The 23,289-nt window shown below is 34.5% G+C and overlaps 1 protein-coding gene across 8 annotated transcripts in view; it reads right to left on the reverse strand.

The window, feature by feature from the left end:
• Positions 1 to 23,289, reverse strand: part of NIPBL (NIPBL cohesin loading factor) — a 156,862-nt gene that overhangs the window by 12,264 nt on the left and 121,309 nt on the right. For 7 of the 8 annotated variants that reach the window (XM_041396023.1, XM_041396028.1, XM_041396030.1 and 4 more), the window contains 20 exons: positions 22,909 to 22,995; positions 20,533 to 20,764; positions 19,688 to 19,839; positions 18,891 to 18,971; positions 17,685 to 17,785; positions 16,583 to 16,721; positions 16,295 to 16,377; positions 15,113 to 15,245; positions 14,065 to 14,208; positions 10,462 to 10,551; positions 10,016 to 10,230; positions 9,813 to 9,915; positions 8,897 to 8,995; positions 8,659 to 8,805; positions 6,926 to 7,060; positions 5,471 to 5,569; positions 3,915 to 3,968; positions 2,609 to 2,717; positions 1,893 to 2,029; positions 220 to 360 (listed from right to left, as the gene is read on the reverse strand). In XM_041396023.1, the coding sequence (XP_041251957.1) occupies positions 220 to 360; positions 1,893 to 2,029; positions 2,609 to 2,717; positions 3,915 to 3,968; positions 5,471 to 5,569; positions 6,926 to 7,060; positions 8,659 to 8,805; positions 8,897 to 8,995; positions 9,813 to 9,915; positions 10,016 to 10,230; positions 10,462 to 10,551; positions 14,065 to 14,208; positions 15,113 to 15,245; positions 16,295 to 16,377; positions 16,583 to 16,721; positions 17,685 to 17,785; positions 18,891 to 18,971; positions 19,688 to 19,839; positions 20,533 to 20,764; positions 22,909 to 22,995 (2,481 nt within the window). The remainder of the gene's footprint in view (positions 1 to 219; positions 361 to 1,892; positions 2,030 to 2,608; positions 2,718 to 3,914; positions 3,969 to 5,470; positions 5,570 to 6,925; positions 7,061 to 8,658; positions 8,806 to 8,896; positions 8,996 to 9,812; positions 9,916 to 10,015; positions 10,231 to 10,461; positions 10,552 to 14,064; positions 14,209 to 15,112; positions 15,246 to 16,294; positions 16,378 to 16,582; positions 16,722 to 17,684; positions 17,786 to 18,890; positions 18,972 to 19,687; positions 19,840 to 20,532; positions 20,765 to 22,908; positions 22,996 to 23,289) is intronic. The other variant, XM_041396026.1, reaches the window with a different exon arrangement.

Below are 23,289 nucleotides of genomic sequence, written 5' to 3' on the forward strand. Positions count from 1 at the left end.
ACTAAAATTAACCATCTAAGAGATATAATGTAATGTCCCTCCCTAGACTACTCTGAAAACCTACTCAAACTCTTTAAAATACAGCAAAACCACATAGAAACCCTGGTAAACCCATAATTTTCATGACTCAAAAGTTATCTTCACAATGAAACCAAGACTGTCTTTAAACCAAACTCATGTGAAATGGAATCAATAGAACAGTAGCAATTAAAAACTTACTGTCATGCCATATTTGATGATGAGTTTCATGAGGTCCTCCTCAATAGTGGCAAGAAAGGTCTCACTTGGGTGCTCCATTAGCGGCACTACAAGCTCTAAGATTTTTGCAACATTGCAGATCACCATGAAATCATTCTGGGTCTGAAACAACAACATTTATAGTATTTAATACTTCTGGCCATGGATAAGCTAAGTACTTTTAATATGCACTGACAGTTAAAAACTCCAACTTAAATGAGATATTTGGTAAACACCTAAAAGAATATATTTTACATCTGCTATTAAATTACATATTATGAAATCTAGTTCTGTTTACTGCAGGCATTCTGAGGAAAAAAAGTCTGGATGAGCAGAATTACACCTCTTATCAAGGCTTTGTCGGACCTGAAAACCTTTGGGTCTGATAATTTTCTGGAGTCTTACAAGAAACCTAGGAATTCTTCCTGAGATATGCACACTAGAGAAGACTCAACACCTGAAAACAAGGTATCAGCAACAAAATGAAGTTGTGCTATAACTTAAAGCACCTTAAACAAAAGGTAATAATGTGCACAAATGTAGAAATCACAATTAAAATTACTACTGGTTTGCATTATCATGACTCTATGGAATCTACAGAAAACACCTGCTAAAGAGACATGCTGCTAGAAATTGACTTTTGACAAATCCAGCTTGCTAATCAGTATAGTATATAGTAAAAAATATACAAAAAAAACTAATAGTATAAATCCTCATTGCTGGTATCAAGCTGTTTGACATGTTCAAGATGTCAGTGGTAATTCTATGATTCATCTCAACCATGTGTAAATACAAAACAAATCATTTGCAATCCACTAAATAAGCCACAACAAGTAAATATTTAGGTAAGTCTTTCCTATACTGTTTGATCAGAAGCAGCTCTACTGAGAGCTGTTGTAAATGTGCCTAGAGAACGTGGAAAATGCCTGCAAAATGCCAGGCTGTATTTACAATCTAAGTTGGTAACATTTACCCCTTAAGCATGCCCTGGGCAGCTCACCTATTGAAAGGCACTGCTGCCACCCACCCACGCTCATCACCCTTGAGCAATGGGTGCATGATCCTGCCCAGCTCCTTTGAACCAGTCAGGGGACCAGATCAAAATGGCAGAAACCACTGCAAAGATTCAGAGACCTGACTGGGGGAGGGTTTCAGTGTTAGAGCTCTCTACAATGTCTTACAGGGGAATACAAGAGCACTAGAGCTAGAGGAATGAGAAATGAAGTCTAGAAAAGGATAAAGTAAGATTTTTTTCTTCTCATATATTTGCTATATATCAGATCATTCTATCCTATGGATCACTTATCCTTAAGTCTTAAGATTCATATGTTAAACATTAACTACTTTTAAGACTGTGACTGTAAACTAACGCAATTCTAAGAAACTATTTCCTGAAGGAAGAAAAACTGGAAAAGAGGCAGCACAGGTTTCAGTTTCATTTGGCTGCAAAATATGAAGGTAGAACATGAGGGAGAACATCTTAAAAGCTATAGGGATCTTCAAAAGGATCTAGTAATTTCCAAAGCTATGATGCTCATGAAAAAACTCAAGAATTTAAAATTTTCTTTTCCTATCTTAAATTTCATAGGTATACAAGACAGATGTTCATTTTCATGCTCAATTATCTAGGGAAAAGACTGATTGTTTCTACTTACACTACATTTAGTGGTCAGGTATGGCTGCATGGTCATGGCATGTTTGACCATTAGCTGGGGCCTTATTTTGCTGAATAAGAACAAAGTGGTTATGCAAGCAACCAAGCGACCGGAATTCACACCTTTATTGTCAGAATCTGCAAAAGATTAGAAAACACAAAAAAGACAGTAAGACCAAGTACTGTTTAAGCAATTGAAAACATATGGCCTAAACACTGTGTGAGTGTCTCTTTCACTGCATCTCTTTAAAGATCAAAACAGAATGTTCTTATTAGAAATAGGAACATACTGTGTTAACATTTATATGTGACTACAAAAGACTTGAAAAAAGAAGCAAAGAAGCATCAGAGACATCACCAGTTTTTATACTCCTACCTGTAAATGTTAGATTAGCCCAGCCTATAATTCTTATTACAAATATAAAACATACTAATGCAAATACAATTTGCCATGATAGTTTTTGCTTTAGTGATCTGAAAGTTTGAACCAGCTATTTTAAAAACAGTTCTATGATTGTGGTTAGCTAGTGAAGATTAGGGAAGTTTTATTATTACACAGTACATTAAATTTCATCACTTAAGAACAATGATTTATTACAATCAACTTTTAACAGGAATTCCAGAACAGCAACTTTTTGCAATGAAGTGATTTCAACAATTGTTACAGAATCATTAAAAAAACTCAAAGGATTTTAGCTGAACTTTAAATAATATCACCTGATAAAGATTCTTCATATTTAAGAATGTGCTCGACCAAATTGTCAACAAGTTGAGTACAGGCTTTCTTCACAGGTTTATATGAGGCATCCTCTTCTGACTTCAACAGCTGTAACAGATGAAACAGAAAATGGTTTAGTGTTAAAGCTGCATTCATTTGCATAGACTATATGCTGGTTTTATAACAATTACTACGGAAACACAAGGATTTTAGACTACAGAAGTATTTAATTCTCCATAAAACTTATACGGTGAAGAAAAAATTACAGGAAGTAAAAAGCAATATAAGTAAAGAAAAAGTAACTGTAATAAAAATCCGTAATAGTTCTCCTTATTTTTTGCATCTGGATGAAAGCTGCTTTACGTTTAATGAAATTATGCAGAAACTAGCAGGAGTTAGAAGATTTTTAAAATGCTTAGAGAAATAAAGTGCAAATTCAAAACAAATGTTTTTGACACTAAGCTAAAATAGCAAATGAGAATCTAACATAGCTGTATATCAACACTTTATTTAAACTTTTTACATATGAGTTTGGCTATTAAAATTGTGTCCATGAAGATTCTTCTAGTATCTAAGAAGGACTGAGGCCATATTACAGCCTTTTCCTCAGAGAAGAGGCTCTTATTGAAGAGGCTTTGATTTACTTGATAACCTATTTTCATGACACTCCAGGTAAGAGAGGAATCAAAGGATTTTCTTCCTTGAAAATTAACCACTGCATACAAGATGTAGAGAATGATAACCCAGGTTAAGAGATATAAAAAACCAAGCTCAATTCTTAGAAATATTGGTATTAGATATGAGTAGAATATAATGCAGAATTAACTTATACTCTGAAGATTCACTGCTTCCATAAATTGTGTAGAAAATACATTGGATATGAAAATACACTGGATATGAAAATACACTTATCTACTGTTTAAAAAAACCTGAAAATACACTTATCTACTGTTTAAAAAAACCTGACATCACTAGATACTTAATTCAGAAATAAGGTATCTTAGCTGTGGACTTTGTGTTATGTGAGTCATTACTGAAGAACTAACGAAATTAAACAAATAAATTAAACAAACAAATCATACTCCTCCCAAAACCAAGAAGTGAAGCATTTTTAAGAGATCACTTGCAAAGACAGAAACTAATGCCAAAGAAGGACAGAAAAAAAGGTCAGATGTTAAAGAGCAGGAATTGAATTTGTCTGTTGTAGGACTGCTCTTGGTGTCCCCATTCTATGTGTTTTAGAAGCAAAAGGAACACTAAAATTTGAACAATGACTGTACTATACATTCAAAATTCATTACTTACATTTTGAAGAAGCTGTTCAAACCAATCATACCCTGTATCTCTACAAGCTGCAACCTATAAGTATTTTTGAGAATAAACTAGTTAATAAACAAGGCATCTGAGGAAAAATTATTTCAACACAGATGTCATCTCAAAAGACCAGCAAACAAGCATACATTTCAATATGCAATAAGAACAATGGAGACCAGAAATTGTCTTCTGTATTTGAAAAATAGCTCCCACCATTTTAGTGACTAGTATTTTTATTTCATACAACACAAAGCGTACATGCTTTACTGGAGATTGCTATCCCTACTACAAGATAAGCTTCCATTTTGTAGAAAATTTTGCACGAATTTATGTAGAAATATAATCCTGACACTTTGAAAACAGACATCCAGGTGTATCATAGAACCACCAGATCTCTTGAGTTGGAAGGGATCCACAGGGTTCATCAAGTCCCACCCCGCGCCATGCACAGGACAACCCAAGGGTCACAGAGCATTGTCCAAATCTTAAACTCTGTTAAGCTTGGCACTGTGACCACTTTCCTGGGGAGCCTGTTCCAGGGCCCAACCACCCTCTGTGTGAAAAACCTTAAAACCTTTTGCTTTTACCGAACCTAAACCTCCCCTGATGCAACTTCAGGTCATTCCCTTGTGTCCTGTCACTGGGCACCAGAGAAAAGTACACGCACACACACATATTTATTTAGGTATATACATATATATATATAAATATATATATATATACACACACATGTTTATATATAAACAGAACAAGCCTTCACTGGTATCACATATCAGGAACAGCACACAGGTGGTTCAAATTAGAACTTGCAGGAGAACTGAGAATTAAACAGAAGTCAAATTAACTGACCTCTCAGACAGGAAAAATGCAAACTAGACTATAACTTTTAAAGAAACTGTAAAGCAAAATAGGGTTTAAACCTACAATTGTAAGTAATCAAGTCAGTTTTTAAATTTGAAATTTAGATCTTTGCATAATTTATATTAAAACATCTTTTCAGCACAGTGGTTTTATGCAATGTATTTTCACTACCAATTAAAACATTTTTATTTTGGAGATATGCTATTTAATTTGCTGCTCCTAAATAGTAAGATACAATTTTGCAGACATCAGTTTACTCTGAGTAAAAACATGACCCTATATTTATTAAAACAGCTTATTAACTTTGCAAAATAAAGGTTATCAATTGTTTGAGGAAAATTTTCTTTTAAGAGACAAGTTCTTAGGCAGGTTTAACTATATGCTAGTAGCAATTCCTGTAGAATGTTACATACGATAGAAATTGGTTGTGTTTTAACTGAACAAGTACTTAATAGAATCTGAATATAGTGTGGTCACAATTATTATTGCCAGCAGATTAGTGAGCATTTAAGATTTCCTATTGCCTGCTCAATCACATGAATATTTTTGGCGTACATTTCATGCCAGGAAATATAAAAAGGGAAACCATCTGACATATTATTGTGCTCAAAAAAATACAGATAATGTTTCTAAGATACTAAAATCAAAATATAATTTTGTACACAACTCAAATTTGTTTAACATACCACATCAGTGATGTTTAGTATTTTCCTTGTCATTGCTTCTTTGTCATGGTGTGGAGTTGGAGTAAACCAGAGTTTTTGGAATGTCTCATTTACTAATTTCTGAGGGAAAATAAAATATTAGCAGAAATAAGTAAACTTAGATTAGTATTATTTCTAATACATCCATAGAACAGATGTGCTGATGATCTGTGCCTTTTCATAAGGGATTATGCAACTCAAATGAGACTGTAGTAGGAAATGTTACCTGAGACAGACCCAGATTTACTACTGCAGAACTTACACTGATCTCATGCCAAACTTAAGCAAAATGAAACAATGGGAACTGATGCTACAGAGAATAAAGTTACCGCCTTCCTGCATTAATTGGTATTCCTCAGAAAAATACAGCTGAGGAGCTGACAACTGAACAAACAATCCCTACAGCAGAACTGCAGCAGCACTGGTAGGTTCCTTTAGTTTATGAAACAACTGTGACAAGGTGGGAGAGAGAGAAAATGGCCAAGCCTCTACACTCAAATATAGGAAGTATGTTACCTTCCAATGTTTTTGAATGGAGGACAATATTGAATAGAATGCCAGTGAATAAAAACTACTCCAAAATTACTTCTCTTTCATGGAACTGTTAAAAACACATTGACGTTTATGCCTCCTTTTTTCTTACTGTTAGAAAGGTAAGAGGTAAGAGGGGAAAGAACATGGTCATCCTCCCTTTCCAGCAGCACCTTGGCTCTAGCTGTCATCTGCTTGTTGATCAAGAGTCTTCTCAGAAAGCCACTTTACATTAATGTACCTCAAGAGGTAAAAATATCTGCTGCAGCTTTAAAATTTTTAAATTTTACTGAAAGTGTGATACAAAATTACAACAGCTGTGTCCCTAATTACTCAACAATTTTAAAATTATTTTGCCAAATTAAACAAATTATTGTCAGCTTTATGATTTAACACATTATATTAGGTTTGTGCCCTTCTGCAAATACACACTGCACAAAGAGTTGAGTATGAGCACATAAGCAACATTACAGGGGGAATAACTGCCTCACTGAACATCAGCACAGATTAACACTTTATAACTTTAATAATTACACATAGAATATATTAATGTCAAGTGGTTAATTTTTACTTAAAATTTATTGATTTGCAGAAATCAAAGTTTTATATGGCAATGTCACTTCTTACAAAAGAGAAGCACCAGAGAAAATACTTGCAAGAAGAAAAAAAGCCTCTGGAAAAAATTTAAAATATTTTGACTGTAACAAGAAGTTACAGAAAACAGAGGATAGAAAGGAAAGAGAAGTAAGTCAGAGAGAATTACAGAAAGCTAAAATATCAGCTCTTAAAAATTCATAATTCATAAATATTACAAAGGAGAAATGAAATACTTCTTTTAATTTTGTCAAAACAGGGAAACACTACAGTCACAATAATTAAAATTCTGAAGGGTATGTTTCATTCTACCTTAATGCCTTCTTCATCATTGACTCTCCGAATCATTTTCACACACATTTCTGTAATTTTGGGAAAGGTTGGTTGTTCAATGCAGATATCCCTAAGTATTTTTATGACTCTTTTTCTGACACTGATACCAGTATCCTGTGAAAAGAATTACACTCTTGAAAACAAATCAGAAACATTAATTTATGTTTTATATGAATTAATATTTGAAGATCATCCAATTTGACTTGCAAAATTTATTTAGAAAAGGCAACTAAAATCTTCTGGAATGCATTTATACAAAAGCTCAGCTTAACTTTTTCTAAAGGTTCTGGCTGAGTTCCCAGAATGCTGAAATACTTTCTCCATCTATACCCTCCCATCTAAGAGCTCATGATGTTGAAATCCACTTATTTACTCAAGACTTTTCAAGCCAGATGTGATGATGCTTTAGCTACTTTATTGGAACACACAAGATTTCCTATAGATTTGGATAGTAATACTTTAAAACCTTTGGATAAAGCTTAGGGATAAGATACATGCAGGCAGTTGTTTACATTTTACTAGGCTTCATCTAAGGAGATAGATGAGGAGTTTCACATCATATCACCTTACTCAAAATATGTTGACTCTGAATGTCAGGTTTAACTGCTTTATGTAGTATTGTATGCACATGACTTAGTTATCTCCAAAAGCCTTCACAAACTTGTTTTATCATGTAACTATAGCAAATGTGTAGTGACATGGATACTATAAGCCAGTATTGTCCGACAGTTAAATTAACATTGAACACCTAGACAATAGAACCACTTTTTCGTAAAAAAACTAGTAAACCTTTCAAAACACTAAAAATAGCATAGAAAAGTTGCTCTCAATGATCCATATTTCAGAATTCAAATATGCAGCAAAATTCCTTATTTCACATTGTCCTAGTTAAAGCTAGGGTAGAGTTAATTTCTTCTCAGTAGCTGTTACAGTGCTGTGTTTTGGATTCAGAATGAGAATGGTGTTGGTAACACACTGATGTTTTGGTTTTGGCTAAGTTGTGTTTACCCAAGTCAAGGACTCTTTTTTCCCTCCTTGTCTCATGTTGTGCCAATGAGGAGGTAGGCAAAAGGAACTGGGAGGGAGCATACCAGAACAGGTAACCTGAACTAGCCAAAGGGACACTCCGCACCACCAAATGTCATGCTTGGTATATAAACTTGGGGGACTTATTAGAATGCACAGCCAGTCTAGGTTTGGGAACAGGGCTCTGGCATCGGTCAGCAGAGGGTGAGCAACTGCTTTGTGTATCAATGGTTTGTTTCCTTTTTATTATCATTATTTATAATTTGTATTGTATTTTAATTTATTTTCAATTATTAAATATTCTTATCTCAACATGAAAATTTTACTGCAATCCTCCTGGCTCATTCCACCAGGGTGGGGATAAGAGATGCAGGGGTCGAGTGAGCAGCTACATGGTGTGTGCTAAACTTCTCTTTGGGTGCTTAAGCCGTGACACAGCTAATTTGAGCACTAATAATGGAATCAAAAAGAATATAGCCCTGGTCCTGATGCTATATGACTTTCTGTAAAAGTTCACCTTTCAACATAATAAAGCCTCCCTAGAAGCAAGTGGTGCATTTTACAAGGCTGTCCTTAAAAGCACGATGGCTTACCATTCAAACAATTCCAGTTTATTAAACAACCTCAGTTAGAAGGAAATTTTCCAATGCCACTTATTTTACCATAAATACCACAAGTCACCGTACCAATATTCTTTCAATCAGCATGTCATAATACTGCTCAGCAAGCTGAGGACGGCAGAGCACAAATCGGCCAAGGAGCTCCACAGCTGCTTCTCGTACACTAGTGGAGTTATCCATTAGCCGCCCATGAACTCCTCGTTGCATATCGAGCTAAAAAGAACAGATGAAACAAAGATTCAGAATAAGAAATAAAGATTTATTTTAAGGGTGATATGTGCATGGTGGATATTTTCTTTTTTACCCTGGCTAGAATGCTGGGGTCTACAGCGACAACCTCAGACAAACACTTCATGGCTTTTGTTCGAACAGCAATTGCATTTTCACCAAGCACACGCAGAATCTAGAAGAGACAAAAAAAAAGATTCAATTGTTTTGGGAAGGGAATAAACAAGAGCAAAAATGCAGCACAATAACCATCAAATAATATTACTAAATAATAATAACTAAAAGCTGAGTTTATCTTCTGAGAGAATAAAAAGGTCCATGTAAGTGATGTTTCATGGCACTGAAAACTGAACATGGATATTTACCCTGATTTGCTACTTCTCTAAAATGGGTTATAAGGTTCTTAAATTTAAATTCTACTTTTGTCATTCAGCTGTGGCTTTCACCATAGTTTTTTTAACAGCAAAGTTGGACAAGGGCACTCTAAGAATGGCTCTATATGCAGATCAATTTAAGTAGTCCAACCTAAACTAGTACTGAATTTCAAACATGTCACTGTGCCAGTGGTAGTGCCCTTCTCCCAGAAAAAGCAAGAAACTACACTGGTCAAATCAAATTAAGCTAAATTTCAAATCAAATTAAGCTAAATTTCATGAGTTAATCTTACCAAAGGAATAAGCATCTTATAGAAGCTGTGAAAATTATTTCAACACTTTATAATGACCTTCTTACTGTGTGCATACAGTGATTTTGCCATAACCATACATGAGTAAATAAAATAATGTGTGCACATTACAACATACAATACACATGCAAGAAAAAGAAACCGAATCACTCTTTCCATTATCACAGAATATGAAAGCACATGGTGTTATCATGGCCTGTAAAACCTCTACTCAACAATGGACAGATAATAGTTTATGGCTGTGAAAGTGTTTGGAATCAGAATCCAGCTGTGTCTCACTATACTAAGACTCCCAGCCACAGTTTACCTGTGTCAAATAAATATCGAAGCTCTGGGCAAACGGCCTCATAGAGGCCAAGTAGCGAACAATCAAACATGCATCTTCATAGTCCACAGTATCAGAATTCATCCTGAAAAAAGTCCATGTGTTAATCAGGACATGTTCACAAAAAAATTACTTAAAACATCAAATGCATGGCTAATGAAGAAGGAAGTTGTACTGAAACATACTTTAATGTACTGAACTGAGATGGAGCAGTTTTAATGATGCTGCGAAGAAACTTTTTGCGACTTTCCGCTCTATGCATGATTTGTCCTGTGGTCTCAACATCTTTTGCATGATGAGTTCCTTCAGATGAATCCTCATCCTTCTGAGATTTAATTGCTTTTTCTGTCTCCATAGTTGTATCACGGAACCACTGTGCTACATAAAACTTTCGAGAAAACTGGATGAACAGAAAACAAAACCAACAGATATAGAAAAAGAAAATGAACAGATTTATAATGAGATTTAGGGATTAATGCATCAACATTATTTTTGAAAACACAATCAACAGTGTATGTTAGGGTGACAATTTAACTGAAGCACTAATATATATAATAAAAAATAATTTTCTTCAGTGCATGTTACTGAAATTATTCATATAAATTCCTGATGAAAGAAAGCTGAAATTTACCACTAATGATGCATCAATTTCTGTGTTCTCATCCAGATAATCTAGTAAAGCCTTTTGCAGCTGTTGGATTTCATCATCTCCTCCTGAAACCTGTTAGAAGTAGATAGTTATAAACAAGAATATTACACAGTCATAATTACCATCTGAAAATCTGCATGTCCACATATAAAATACATGGAAGTCAGTTGTTTGCATAATTGTACAGCATTACTAATTTTTTAACCAATTAGTTAAAAGTAAAAAAAAACATTAAGAGTAGAATAAGACTGGTTTTAAAGCAGACTGACTGATTTGGTTAGTTTTCTATGATCTTGCATGAGGACCCTCTGTCACAGAAAAATAACAAAGGGCAAAACCCAGAAAACACCTTTATCTCCTCAATATTATACTGAAACACCCAGATCCTTGCAGTTGCTGATGTTACAGCAGAAAAGGTATTATTCTTTCACTCCAAAATGAATGAGTTCAAGAGTTAAAAGCATGCCTACAAGACACATAATACTGATTATATATATATATCTGTAAAACACCCTGATGTGCAAATTATGAGTAGAAATTCTGGCCTTTGACAAATGTGAAATTCTGTAGATAACTGGCTTAATATAAGGGGTGCTTGATGCTTAACTGCCTAACTACTACCAAACAAATAAAAATCCCAGAACAAAGAAAGAGAAATTGTGAATCCTTTAAAAAATAATATTCAGTAATAAAAATGAAAGTAGAAGAATAATTTTTTGCTTTAAATTTTCCAGCCAGAAAAAAAAATTTTCTTCACCAGCAATGAAACTTCTAACTTAAAAGCATCTTCAGTTCTCTACTAACAGCATCAACTGAGAATCTTGACACGTATGCAGCATGTAGCATAGCTTGCAAACACCAGCAAGCAGAGAAAGGTAATAACAAGCCCAAAACATCTGTGTATCAAGAGATAAACTAATGAAAAGCATGCACAAGTGTTCAAATAAACTATACAATCTATTTCTAAAAAAAATATACTCTTTTAAAATGTCAAAACAGAATAGATTTTCCTCTAAAACCTATTCTATGAATTATGGGTCCAAACTACAGCAGGGAGCACTATATGCATTTATCAATCATTGACTGATATCACAGTAATGATATCAGAGTGCAGAAGAAAATATCCAACAGAAATATGCAATTTAACAGGGAAGAAAAATCTGTAGTGGTGTAAGCTAATTTCTGAATAATGAGCTTATAATTTAAGTTTCTGATGACAACAGAAAATGGATTTTCTTATTTTCTTGGCACTTGAATAGGAAAGGGAAGGTCAGCTGTACTGTACACACTGTTCTTCTCTTACAAATTTATATGTAACACAACAGTCTACCCTGATCGATGGTACTGTATAGAACACACATTCCACAATGCATGGATGGTACTGTCTGCCATTACTGATGTTAAGTTTCCTGAGAAACTGAAAAAAAAAAAATTAACACTTAATTGCCCAAAGCAATTTTATTTTCTTCAGATGCCAATGCCTAGCAGCTACCTGATCCTGTAAAAACCCAAAACCTAACAGAAAAATTCAGGTCACTGCTCAGGTATATATCTTTCTAGAATGTTTTTCAATACTATTACAACATCTGAGGATAAGGAAAAATAAAAGGGTTCTTCTGAAATACTCTCTCAATATACTCTAAGTATAATGTAAAATTGTCAGAATTACTGCCAACAGAGGAGAATTATAATACCTTATCAAATAGAAGTATAAATTATATTATGCCATGGACATAAAGACTTGGCACTCTACGTTGTATTCTTTCCACTAGAAAGAAATTATGGTAAGAATCAGCCTCATAAAGGAGTAGATGACTTTCACTCTTTAACTGAATGCCTGAAAAGTATAGACGCTTCTCCTTCAATATAAATTTAATGGTCATTATAAAGTACATGTAATAGATCTGTAGTCTTTTCAGGGAAATGGAAAGGAAATCCTGACAACAGTTAGTTCAGAAAGAAATGTATAAAAAAAATTCAAGTCCTCTTTGTAAAAGGGCAAATGGGACATGAGATTTTCTCATATTATATACTGTATAGAGCCAAAATATCTGCTTTAGCATATGTTGGCACTCCTACAGATTTTGAGCAGCATTAGCAGAAATCCAAATATGGACTCTCTAATGAAAGACTTTGCATGATCTTGTTTTGGAAGTTGGAGGGGGGGGGGTCGCTGGGGGGCAGCTACAGGTGTGGCTTCTGTGAGAAGCTGCCAGAAGCTACTTCCATGTCCAGAAGAGCCAGTCCCTGGTGGCTCCAAAGATGGATGCTGCTGGCCAAGGCTGGGCTATTTAGAGATTGTGGTAACATCTCTGTGATAACATATTTAAGAAGAACAAAAAAGTTATTACTCTGATGTAACTGTGACCAGAGCAGGGCAGGGTGAGAACATGTGAGAAGAACAATCCTGCAGCCCATAGTTAGTGAAGGAGGAGGAGGGGGAGGAAATGCTCCAGGCAGTGGAACTGAGATTCCTCTGCAGCCCCTGGAGGAGCCCACACCGAGCAGGTGGATGTGCCCGAGAGGGGTGGGAGACCTGTGGGAAGAGGGCCCTGCTCCCAGGCTGGGAGAGCCTGTCCCTGAAGGACTGCACCCCACAGAAGAGTGACCCACTGTGCAGTGTTTGAGGGGCGCTGCTGCCCTTGGGATGGACTCACACTTTAGTAACTGGCAGGGAGCTGCTGTCCATGAGATGGAGCCATGCTGGAGAAGTTCCTGGAGAACTGTCTCCTGTGGGAGGGACCCCACGGTGCACTGGGGAATGACTCCTCTCCCTCAGCAGAGAGAGAAGCCCTGGGTGATGATGTGACCACAGCCCCCATTCCCTGTCTCCTTGCGCTGCTGGGGTAGGAGGTAGAGCTGGGAGGGAGGGAATAGAGTGGCAAAGGTGTTTCTAAGGGTTTCTTTGCCTTCTCATTATCCTACCCTGATTTTGTTAGTAGTAAATTCACTTTGTATCTCTAAGTTGAACCTGTTTTGCCTGTGATGGTATTTGGTGAGTGATCTGTCCTGGTCCTTATCTCAACCCATGGACACTTCCTTACATTTTGTCTCCTCTGTGCAGCTGCAGAGAGGAGCCACAGCAGCTAGAGTGAGGGCCTGGCACCTGGCCAGCATCAACCCACTACAGACACATATGCAAGATCAAGAAAAAAACCACCAAAACACCCCAAAAACCTCAAATTGTACCATGTAAAAACTAACCCTGCAGGACTAATAGGTTAACTCTCTAAAGTATGCACTTGAGCACCAGAAACACAGGTTCATATGTATTTTTAAGGCCTCTTAAGATAGAATCCAACTGTTTCTCTATTATTTCCTCAGTATTGTCACAAGAAAACGGACTAACCACTATAATTAATTAATTTATAGGGTCTCTACAGAAATGGTGCAATGAAGACATGAGTGAACAAATGCAGTACTTATAAACTGTATATTTGATTCAGAAATCTAAATAGTGCATTAAGGCTGAAAATAGTGCATTAAGGCTGATTCTCCATAATGTCAAGCTTTCAAGTATATTTAAAAATTTCAAGCATTTGAATGGCTAGATCTCCATCCGGCTGCTGTGGATGTCTCACACACCTGTTTGAGGATTCTGGCTAAAGATCCTTGATCCATTTTGCTAGTGACTGCATCTTTCCTCAGTCTTGCCGCTACAGTTCCAAGATAGTCAAGAGATGCAACTCTTAATGCCATTTCTGTTGATTTGTTACTGAACTGGTGAACCTAAGAAAAGCAGAATAGACATTTAAAAATAAATATTTATTTATGCCACAGAGATCCTTCTCACAAAAGATTGCTTTACCTTTTTAAAATTTCCACCTAACTTCCATATTGCATAAAATTATATAATTTACTATTACAAAACACATACATTACCTACTTTATATAAATATTTCTTTTTTATTTGGTCTCTCTCTTTACAAATATGTCTGTCAGTTTTTTAAAACATATATTTTCATTACAGGAACTGGACAACTAGCACAGCAGATCTCCAAGAGCAGAGATTTTAAGCACCATAATGCTACCTCCTCATTATTCACATAAATAGAAAGATACATTTTACCAAGAACAAGACCATAAAATACTTTTTCAAGAAGCAGCTCAAATTACTGTAGTAATTACATTAATAATACTGAAGAGCAACTCAAAAAACACTAACACAAGCATTCTGATTCTGTAAAATGCCATAAGCATTTCCTGTAGTGTAAAAAACCAAACCACTGAGTTGTTTTCTGGTTCTGTGCTAAGGGAATAGTCCAGAGGAGATACTTAATATGTGTAACTACAGTTGTTAGGCTGACTTTACTCCAAATAAATATATGCACTTATAAGATGCTATGAAATGACATTTTTTAATGCTGAAAATGTAATCAAATAGTGAAACTGGACCTCCAAGAGAAACTACACATAGAATTTTTAACAAGTTCCATATGATTGATCCTCTAACCAAAATTCTATTATTTATGTATTGCATAGTAGTGTTATATGCAAAGAAATCCTTATATGCTACATGTGTGTCAACAATCAGAAAGCATTCCTATAGTAGCAGTGTTTATTTAGCAGAAATAAACAAGTCTTCATTGTAATAAGAAATTTATTTCTATAGTTAAAAACAAGAATCCCTTACCAATAGCCTTCCTAGTAAGCTAAGTAGCAACTCTGCAGCTGGCCATTCTGGTTTATTGACCGTTGAAAGAAGATCTTGAATAAAGTTCTCAAACAGTGGCCTGTAATCTTCCTCCCCTTGTTTACTGCCACACCTATTAACAAGAAAATGCTTTTTGTAAGCGAATTTAACAGCCATGTAAAGTTTTTTATTCTGCTATAAACAGAAGTAATTCTATGTTTAATCAGAAAAAACAGTTTTACGCAATTCCAGAAAAACCAAATCTGAAATACTAGCAGAAAATTTGTTTTATTTATTTGTAGAGAAATAGCTTAAACAGTTATCCTTCCAAATTGTCCTGGAAATAAATCATCTAACCCATGACAGCAGAATTTTGTTGCCAAGATTTTTATTTCTAGCTTTATTAAGTCTGTATTAACTTGGATAGACAAGTAGGTAGAATTATAAAAAGGAAGCTAGAGTAGGATATTTAACAGTTGGTATGTTTATATTCTTTAAGCTTGGTTTATCTGACAATGATAGCACATCTCAGTATTATGCTTCACAAATGTTACAATCAGTGCTAAAAGAACACCAGCCAAACAACCAACAAACCAAACCAATAACAAAAAGCCATCAAAAGTTAACACACCTGATACTTTTTGACTTCTGTACATCATCTCTAAGTTTAACATCAGAAGCATGCAATTGCTAGATGGGTTATTAAATAGCTTGTCAGCTTTAAGTGAAAAAGTGTAATACAATAGAAACCTAAAGACTTGTTCTTTGAAATTCTATAGTTAATTCAGGTATATTTTTTATTCCTTTTTGAGCTATTGGCATTCTTAACTTTAGCTCAGTGAAAGCAATTTTTAGGCTTTTTATATCTGATGACCAAATCAGCATGATTTCACCACTTAAAAATTTGCTCAGCCTTCTCTTCCAGACTTCAGGTAAGTTAGAGACGCATAATAAAGGAATCCTACATGAACTGTGAGACAGGTTCTTAAACGTATGAAGAACACTGCAGAATTTCTCTTCTATAAACATTTTTGTCTAGGCAAGAAGCTCTCAGGCATTTATAAAGTATATTATTATAAATAACATTATGAATAGGTATTTATCACTGTTCAGCTGTCAGGTTTCAAAGTACTCATTTGGAGCTGGTTCTATCAATAAACTAAAGAATGCAACAGTACTTACTTCTTAAGAAAAATAGAAAGGAAATTTTGTGCTGTCCTCATGGCTGTTTCATAAGAGTTAGTAATAAGCACATCTTGATCCACCTAAAAATAACAAGATGCATTTGTCTATTATCTCAGCATAGATCTATGATTTCCAGATCAGCATTTCTTATGCATCAAAAAATTACAGCAGACCTAAAATTACAATGCTTGATTACTACAGCACTGTAGTAATGTAGTATACCTACGAACACACGTAAGTAATTTCCACACACACATATAAAAAAGGCTTTTAAAAATGTCTTACTTTCTTGTTTGATTCCTCCTCTGAATTAGAATCTTTTTCTGCTGATGGTAAGTGCACCACACACTGAATAAGTTGCAGAACTAGTGCTGTTACCATCTGAATGTACATAGGTTCTCCATCAGTGTCACTACTGTTTAACCTGTTAATAACAAAAGACAGTTTTAACACTAAAAGTAAACAAAAAAAGGAAAAAACACAAGAAAATTTTTTCCTCCTAAGTACTATCTTTCAAAAATTATTTGAAAGATAGATATTTCACAGCTAGAAATCCACGTTCTAGACATTCATCTATTAATTTGCTTCTTTTTATGCAGTGTAACATTCGACCTAACAAAACCAATAAGTATTGTTCTTGCACAGAAGAGGTCAACTGAAACAGCACACAGCTCACTGGCTGAAACAACTACAGGAATATTTAATAAAACAAACATATACCTGCTAAAATACTTAATAATAAGCTTATTATGTATAATACCATGTTTGCTCCTAGACAACACACCAAACTGTTGCTGTAATAATTTTTCTGTAGTATTTAATGTATATGAAATGTATATGAAATTTACAATAATCTGCAGCAGCACTGCATACTACAAACTTCAGGAGGCAATTGTCTTAAGCTGGTAAGACTATGTTTCTCCCTGATGTAACCTCAGAAATAGTATGAGTTTACTGCCCACACCCACACCAACACCACCTTATTGTCATACTTAACATCAAAAGGTGGTAAACCCTGACGTATGAGATGATATGGATATGAAACTGATTCCCTTCCTGAAAAGAGTGTGTCCTCTGAGTGCGTCCTCAAAGCAATTCAGCCAAAATTTTCCTACAAAGATTTAGCAATGAAGAAATCATGTAACTCCATACAAACAGAATTAAAGAATTGACCCACAAAAAATAATCCTCCATACACATTCTTAGTGAGAAAAAGAATGTTTCAATTATTTTTGTAAGTAGGCACTAAAGTGATAGCATAAAACTGAGCAATTATTACAAGACATTTGTCAAACAATTTGTTTTGAAATTTCAGTCTGCAAAAATCTTAGATTTACAAAACTATAAATGCCATAGTCTACAAGTTATTATTTACATCAGAAGTTACCTGAAGTTTCTCAAACTCCTCTTGCTAGTTGGTAGTCGTGCAAGGGAAGTGAAAATCTCTTCTAATATTAGCTGTCTGTGTTTTTCATACCGGGAGAACACCTATTTAATAGTTACAGGATTATTAGACAAAGATTTATTGTTATATAAAATATAGCCTTTTAAATATATTGTAAATAATTATATGACAGCATACACTTCACATAACTCTTCAATAAATTACAATTCACCTTATTGTTAATGAGTTGCTTTCTCAATGCAAGCATTTCTTTAAAAAATATGTAAAAACTTTTCCAAATAGAGATTTTTTAAAAATCTTTGTATTACATAAATGTGTAACAGGTCTTGAAAACACTTTGTATTTAAAATATTTTTGTCAGTGGTATAACACACTATATAGGAAAGCCAAACAGTATAATACTAAGTTTTTGGACTTAGTATTTATTTCTCTCAATACAAAGGACAACTCTGTTGTAACACACTTTACGTGAACATATGTATGTTGCAGAGTACATTTGAGAAAACAGTTTTACTTCATATGCCAGGCTTTAATGTTAATGTCTGACATGATATGTTCTTTCAATTTACAGAATCAGAACTGTTTATTTTGCCTCCCCTTTTGTTTGGGCAGAATACTGAAGTATGTAATTCTTACAATGATTAAAATCTCCCACTTGAACAAGGACATTTGTGTTCCACTACATTTTTCCTAAAATAATATTTTACCTATCCTGTGATTTTTTTCAGATAGTCACCTCTTCTGAGGAAAATAATTTATTCTATTATACAGACATACCATGCTAGTTCTATGACTTATTGCCTAAGTTCAAATCTGAACATAGAAAATAATGAAAACCACATAGCTAGAATTAATTTATTATTTTTTAAAAAAATGGGATTTCTTAAAATAAAAAAGGGACAGGTAAGAGGAAGGAGTTTGTGTTTACACTTTAACTGACAATCAAAATTAAGAAGCTTCTGGCTTGAAGTAGGCAATTTCTTTTTATACTCTGCACATAGGGGCAGCTCAGGTAGATACAACACTATTTCCATATTATGATATCAAAGTGTAAAAACATGCAAGAATAACATTAATTCTACACTCCAATTACCTACCAGAGAGAAAATACAGCCTATGTAAATGCCCTAAGAAATCTCAGCAGGACAGGGACAAGAGCAGGACAGGGACAAATTAGAAAGTACTTACAGCAGTCACTAATTTGATGGCACATAACTGTAGCTCACTGACATTTTCTACAAAGAAAGGTGTTATTCCCATCGATGACACCTACCAATGGATAGAAGTTATTTTAATTATATAGGACTAACAAACTGGTACTTAGGCAGTTTCACACATCAGTTATTCATTCAGCAGGTAAGGCATTCAACAATTACTTCATATTATTTGCAAATAAAGTTATTAAATTAAGGCACAGGTCTTATGAGGAGTGGCTGAGGGTCTATCAGGCTGTTTAGTGTGGAGAAGAGGGCCTTACAGTCCAAAGAAGGCCTTATAGTCCTCTACAACACCCTGAAAGGAGTGTGTAGCCAGGTGAGGTTGATCTCTTCTCCAAGCTAAAAAGTGACAAGACAAAGAAAATGGGCCATGAGTCGTGCGAGGGATGGTTTAGATTGGATTTTAAGCGCCCATGGAAGCAGTTCAGCCAACATCCCCATAGACATTTGAAAGACATGTACATAGGATGTTTAATGACATGGTTTCAGTGGTGCACTTGGCAGTTTACTCTTGATGTTCTTAAGGATCTTTTCCAGTGTAAATGATTCTACTACTCTGTACCTCAATTCAAGCAGGATAAACTTTTCTTAAATGCAGAAGAGAAGATGCAAATGACATACTATACAACAAACTAGTCACTCCGATGTTAAGAATTCAAAAGCTTGTACCGATTTCAAACTTCATGTCGCTGGGACAACTCTACTTTCACATTTACTCTAGGAAAAGCAAAACTAACATTTTTGGACAGGAATTCTGAAAAAACCTACCTGAAGAATAGTTGTATCAGTGAGAAGCTGTATCTCCAGCAACTCTGACAAGCTGCTGACAATGTCACAAACTTTGTTATACAACATCACTATAACTCTTTGCTTGTGGGTGGAACACTTGGCACGTTTTGCTTTTGAACTTAAAACACCACCTAGAAAATAAAATATGTATTCATTAATAATTTCAGTGTTTCAAATACTAGAAAAATGATCTTCCTCACAGTGCCCCCAAAACAACTGCATGACTACCGTTTTGCAAAAGCAATTTAGAAAAACTACTCAGTAGCATCAGCTAGAAAGCAGGAATTTCACATGATAAATATTTTTCATAATTATTCTAAATGCTGGACCCGAGATTTTTAAAAAGCATCTTGAAATTGGAGCCAGGCATCTGTAGATATGTACATGAAAACAAAAGGCTAGAAGCGAAATAGTTTTCCTTGAAACACATCACTACATACATAGCTATACATGGCTAGCTGTATTTCATATTACTTTGAAATCACTTATTTCAACACATAATAACTACACACAAAAGTTGAACTTGAAACTTCTAAATACTTTAGTCTAATACTTTGGTTACATCGACATTAGTACAGTAAACCAAGGTGCCACATGACTAAGTTATTCAGATGACACATTTCATTGGTTTTTTACTCAGTTTCATCATCCTCCAACTAACAGTGCATTAATTCAGGATATTGTATGTGATAAGAAAGAACTTATCACATACAGTATAAAAGCTGCATACAAAAATTCTTATCTCAGAAAGTCATTTACATAATGATATAGTAGATTAACTTTTTATAACTTTTAATAATGGAAAGATTTCTTAGCATACTAACCACCATGAGGATCCACTCTATACACAGGATCATACTGAGGATAGAGAGTGTTCTGCAAATGAAATTTTGTGTACTGAATAACTCTTTCTATTACGTCCTCAATATATACAGCTTTAGGCATATTTGGTGATGTCATAATATTGATAGCAGTAAGACAAGCATCAGCAGATTTTGTCACTCTTTCCATAATAAGATCTCGCCATAATCTCTCCTCATCTTCAGTGTCATTATTCTGCAACAAGCAAGAAAAACAGGAGAGTATGAACAAGAAATCAAATTTTTATTCTCACCAAGTTAAAGAAAATAACATTACATTAATATGCTTACATAACACTTATGTATAAAATAATCTATTTCCTATACCAAAATAATTTATTTTGAAAATCAAGTAATATTTGTTTTACTAGCAACAAGTTTGTAATGTCTCTCTAAGCTACTGGTCTTCAAAGTCCTGTACTCTGTATTCTTCTGTTAGAATACAAAGAAGTTTCTGTGTCTCATTGGGAACCACTATGAGGGAAGACTGTTGCATGCTCTATTTAAGACCAATGTACATTAAGCAAAACCTAATTCCTTCATCTGGTGCTTTCTTCAGTGGTACGAGCTGCTGCTTTGATCCATTTGATTTCTGCCACTAGAGGGAATTCTTACACAAGAAGACTGTTGCAAGTCCATGAAATCTCTAAGTACACAACTTTTTCTGCTTCACAGACCAACCCACCTACTATCAACCTCTTATCAAATATGTCCATTTAGATGACCATAGGATACTGAGTCTCCATATTACTGTGTTCATATGAGGTACCAAAACAAACATAGATGAGGTTAAGTAGGACCATCCAGCACTACTTGTTACAGCAAAGCTAGGTAGAATTTCTCATAGCTTCTCTGGTACAGACAGAGCCTCCAGAGAGAAAGGGTCTTTGCTACCTAGATGAAGCCACACTTCAACACTGTTGGCTTTCCTTGTAAAGACCAGAGGTTGGTGAAAGCGTAACAGCTTTTTGCCTTTGGGGTAAGAGAACTTGAACCAACAGAACAGTGCATTATATACATGATATACATAATTAGAGAATCAACAAAAATCTGCAAATCAAGAGGTCCCTGCAAACTTCTCAGATACAATGTCTTTATGGAATTTGCTACATACATAAATGACACCTTAAGGGAAAAAAAAGGTGTTTCCCCTAATTATCTTAGAAATGAAATGAATGTTAAAGCAACCTCTGCCTCTGAAAAACATACTGATATGGAGGTAAGATATTTTCACTGCACTGAGAAAGTAGCAACATTACCCCTTAGGAGAGACTTTCTTTGCCAAAATTATTTGAATAATTTTTAGTAATTTTAAGAAAATCTAAAACTTATTTTTTTAAAAAAAAAGTTTATTTTTTTTTTCATTCAAGTTTGTCTTTGAATTGCAAGGACTGGACAATTTAATTAATTTCTTAATAATTTTGAGTTTTACTTCAAAAAACTAAAAGAAAAATATCACTTTAAAATCATTAGCATACAGACTTCATCACAATGCAACCAGTACTTCCTTTTTATGCATGTTTTGCATTGTCTAAGACATTGAGAAACATATACTGAGACTTTGAAACCTACAAACTATCTAGATAAAAGTATTTAGGTACCAATAATGTGTCTGGTTTTCATGTGCAAGTTCAAATTCTTCCTTTCTGATATAAACTATTACGCTCTTATTTCTAGAGATGAGGGGGGTTTTTCTATAAAACTCAATTCTAATCTTGCAGCAATATTGTTTTGAATAAAAAGTGTATATATAAATGCATGAAATGTGTAATGTGGAACATCAGCCTCATAAAACCTCAAAATCTTTGAGCAGTTTTAGGTATACTAGGAAAAAAACCCCATCCTAAAATACTAAACTTCCTGTTAATTTTATTTATATCGACATTGTCACTTTGTAGTGTAAGAACACCTAAACCTTAAACTTCCTCCCTAATGCTCAGGAGAAAGATAGACTTTATATGAAAACTGCGGTATCTCTTCCATTTTATAAGGATGTTTTATGGACACATAGCAAAGAAATATCCTACAAAGCAAATTACATCAGAATTACCATGAATATTTCAGGATGATTATAATATCTAAAATGAAACAAAAGAAAATACAGTTGCTTCCAATACATCTGTTAGTTGTCGTTACCACAGTAGAACATGATTAGTACTGAAAAATCACAATAATAGAGTTTTGCTTCAAGTATTAAAATTTGGCAAGTTTTAATCACAGACATCATACCAGAAATCCCTTTCACACATATACAGAGTATTTGAATCTATCACTAAATAGGACTCAAGGGAAGAAAATTATTCTGCACAATGGTGTGAAATTATGAAATTGCAAACTCACATGGTTAAGTAAAGTAGAAAGCTTTGATCCATCTTGAATATTCTTCTCCAAAATATTCAGCACTTTTACTGTTTTATCTGTTGAGAGCTAAAACAAATAAAGAAACATGTCAAACAACTGCAGGAATAGAAATTATTCCAAATTGCTGAAAAGAACATTGAGGAATGAAGGACAGAGCTTGTACAATCTGAATTGTTTCAACTATAAGCAATTTGGCATAAGGAGAATGTAAATACTATAATGGAAACAGGCAAAATATATTCTAGGATTACAATTAAACTGCATTTTCAACTATCAAAATCCACAGAAATAAATTTTTAAATTGCCTGTCACTAATGTTGTGTAGTTATTTGCTTATGGAAATAGAAATCTACCAAATCC

The sequence above is a fragment of the Onychostruthus taczanowskii genome, unplaced genomic scaffold, assembly GCF_017590055.1.
Source record: "Onychostruthus taczanowskii isolate IOZ18803 unplaced genomic scaffold, ASM1759005v1 scaffold123, whole genome shotgun sequence".
In the NCBI taxonomy this organism is placed as follows: Eukaryota; Metazoa; Chordata; class Aves; order Passeriformes; family Passeridae; genus Onychostruthus; species Onychostruthus taczanowskii.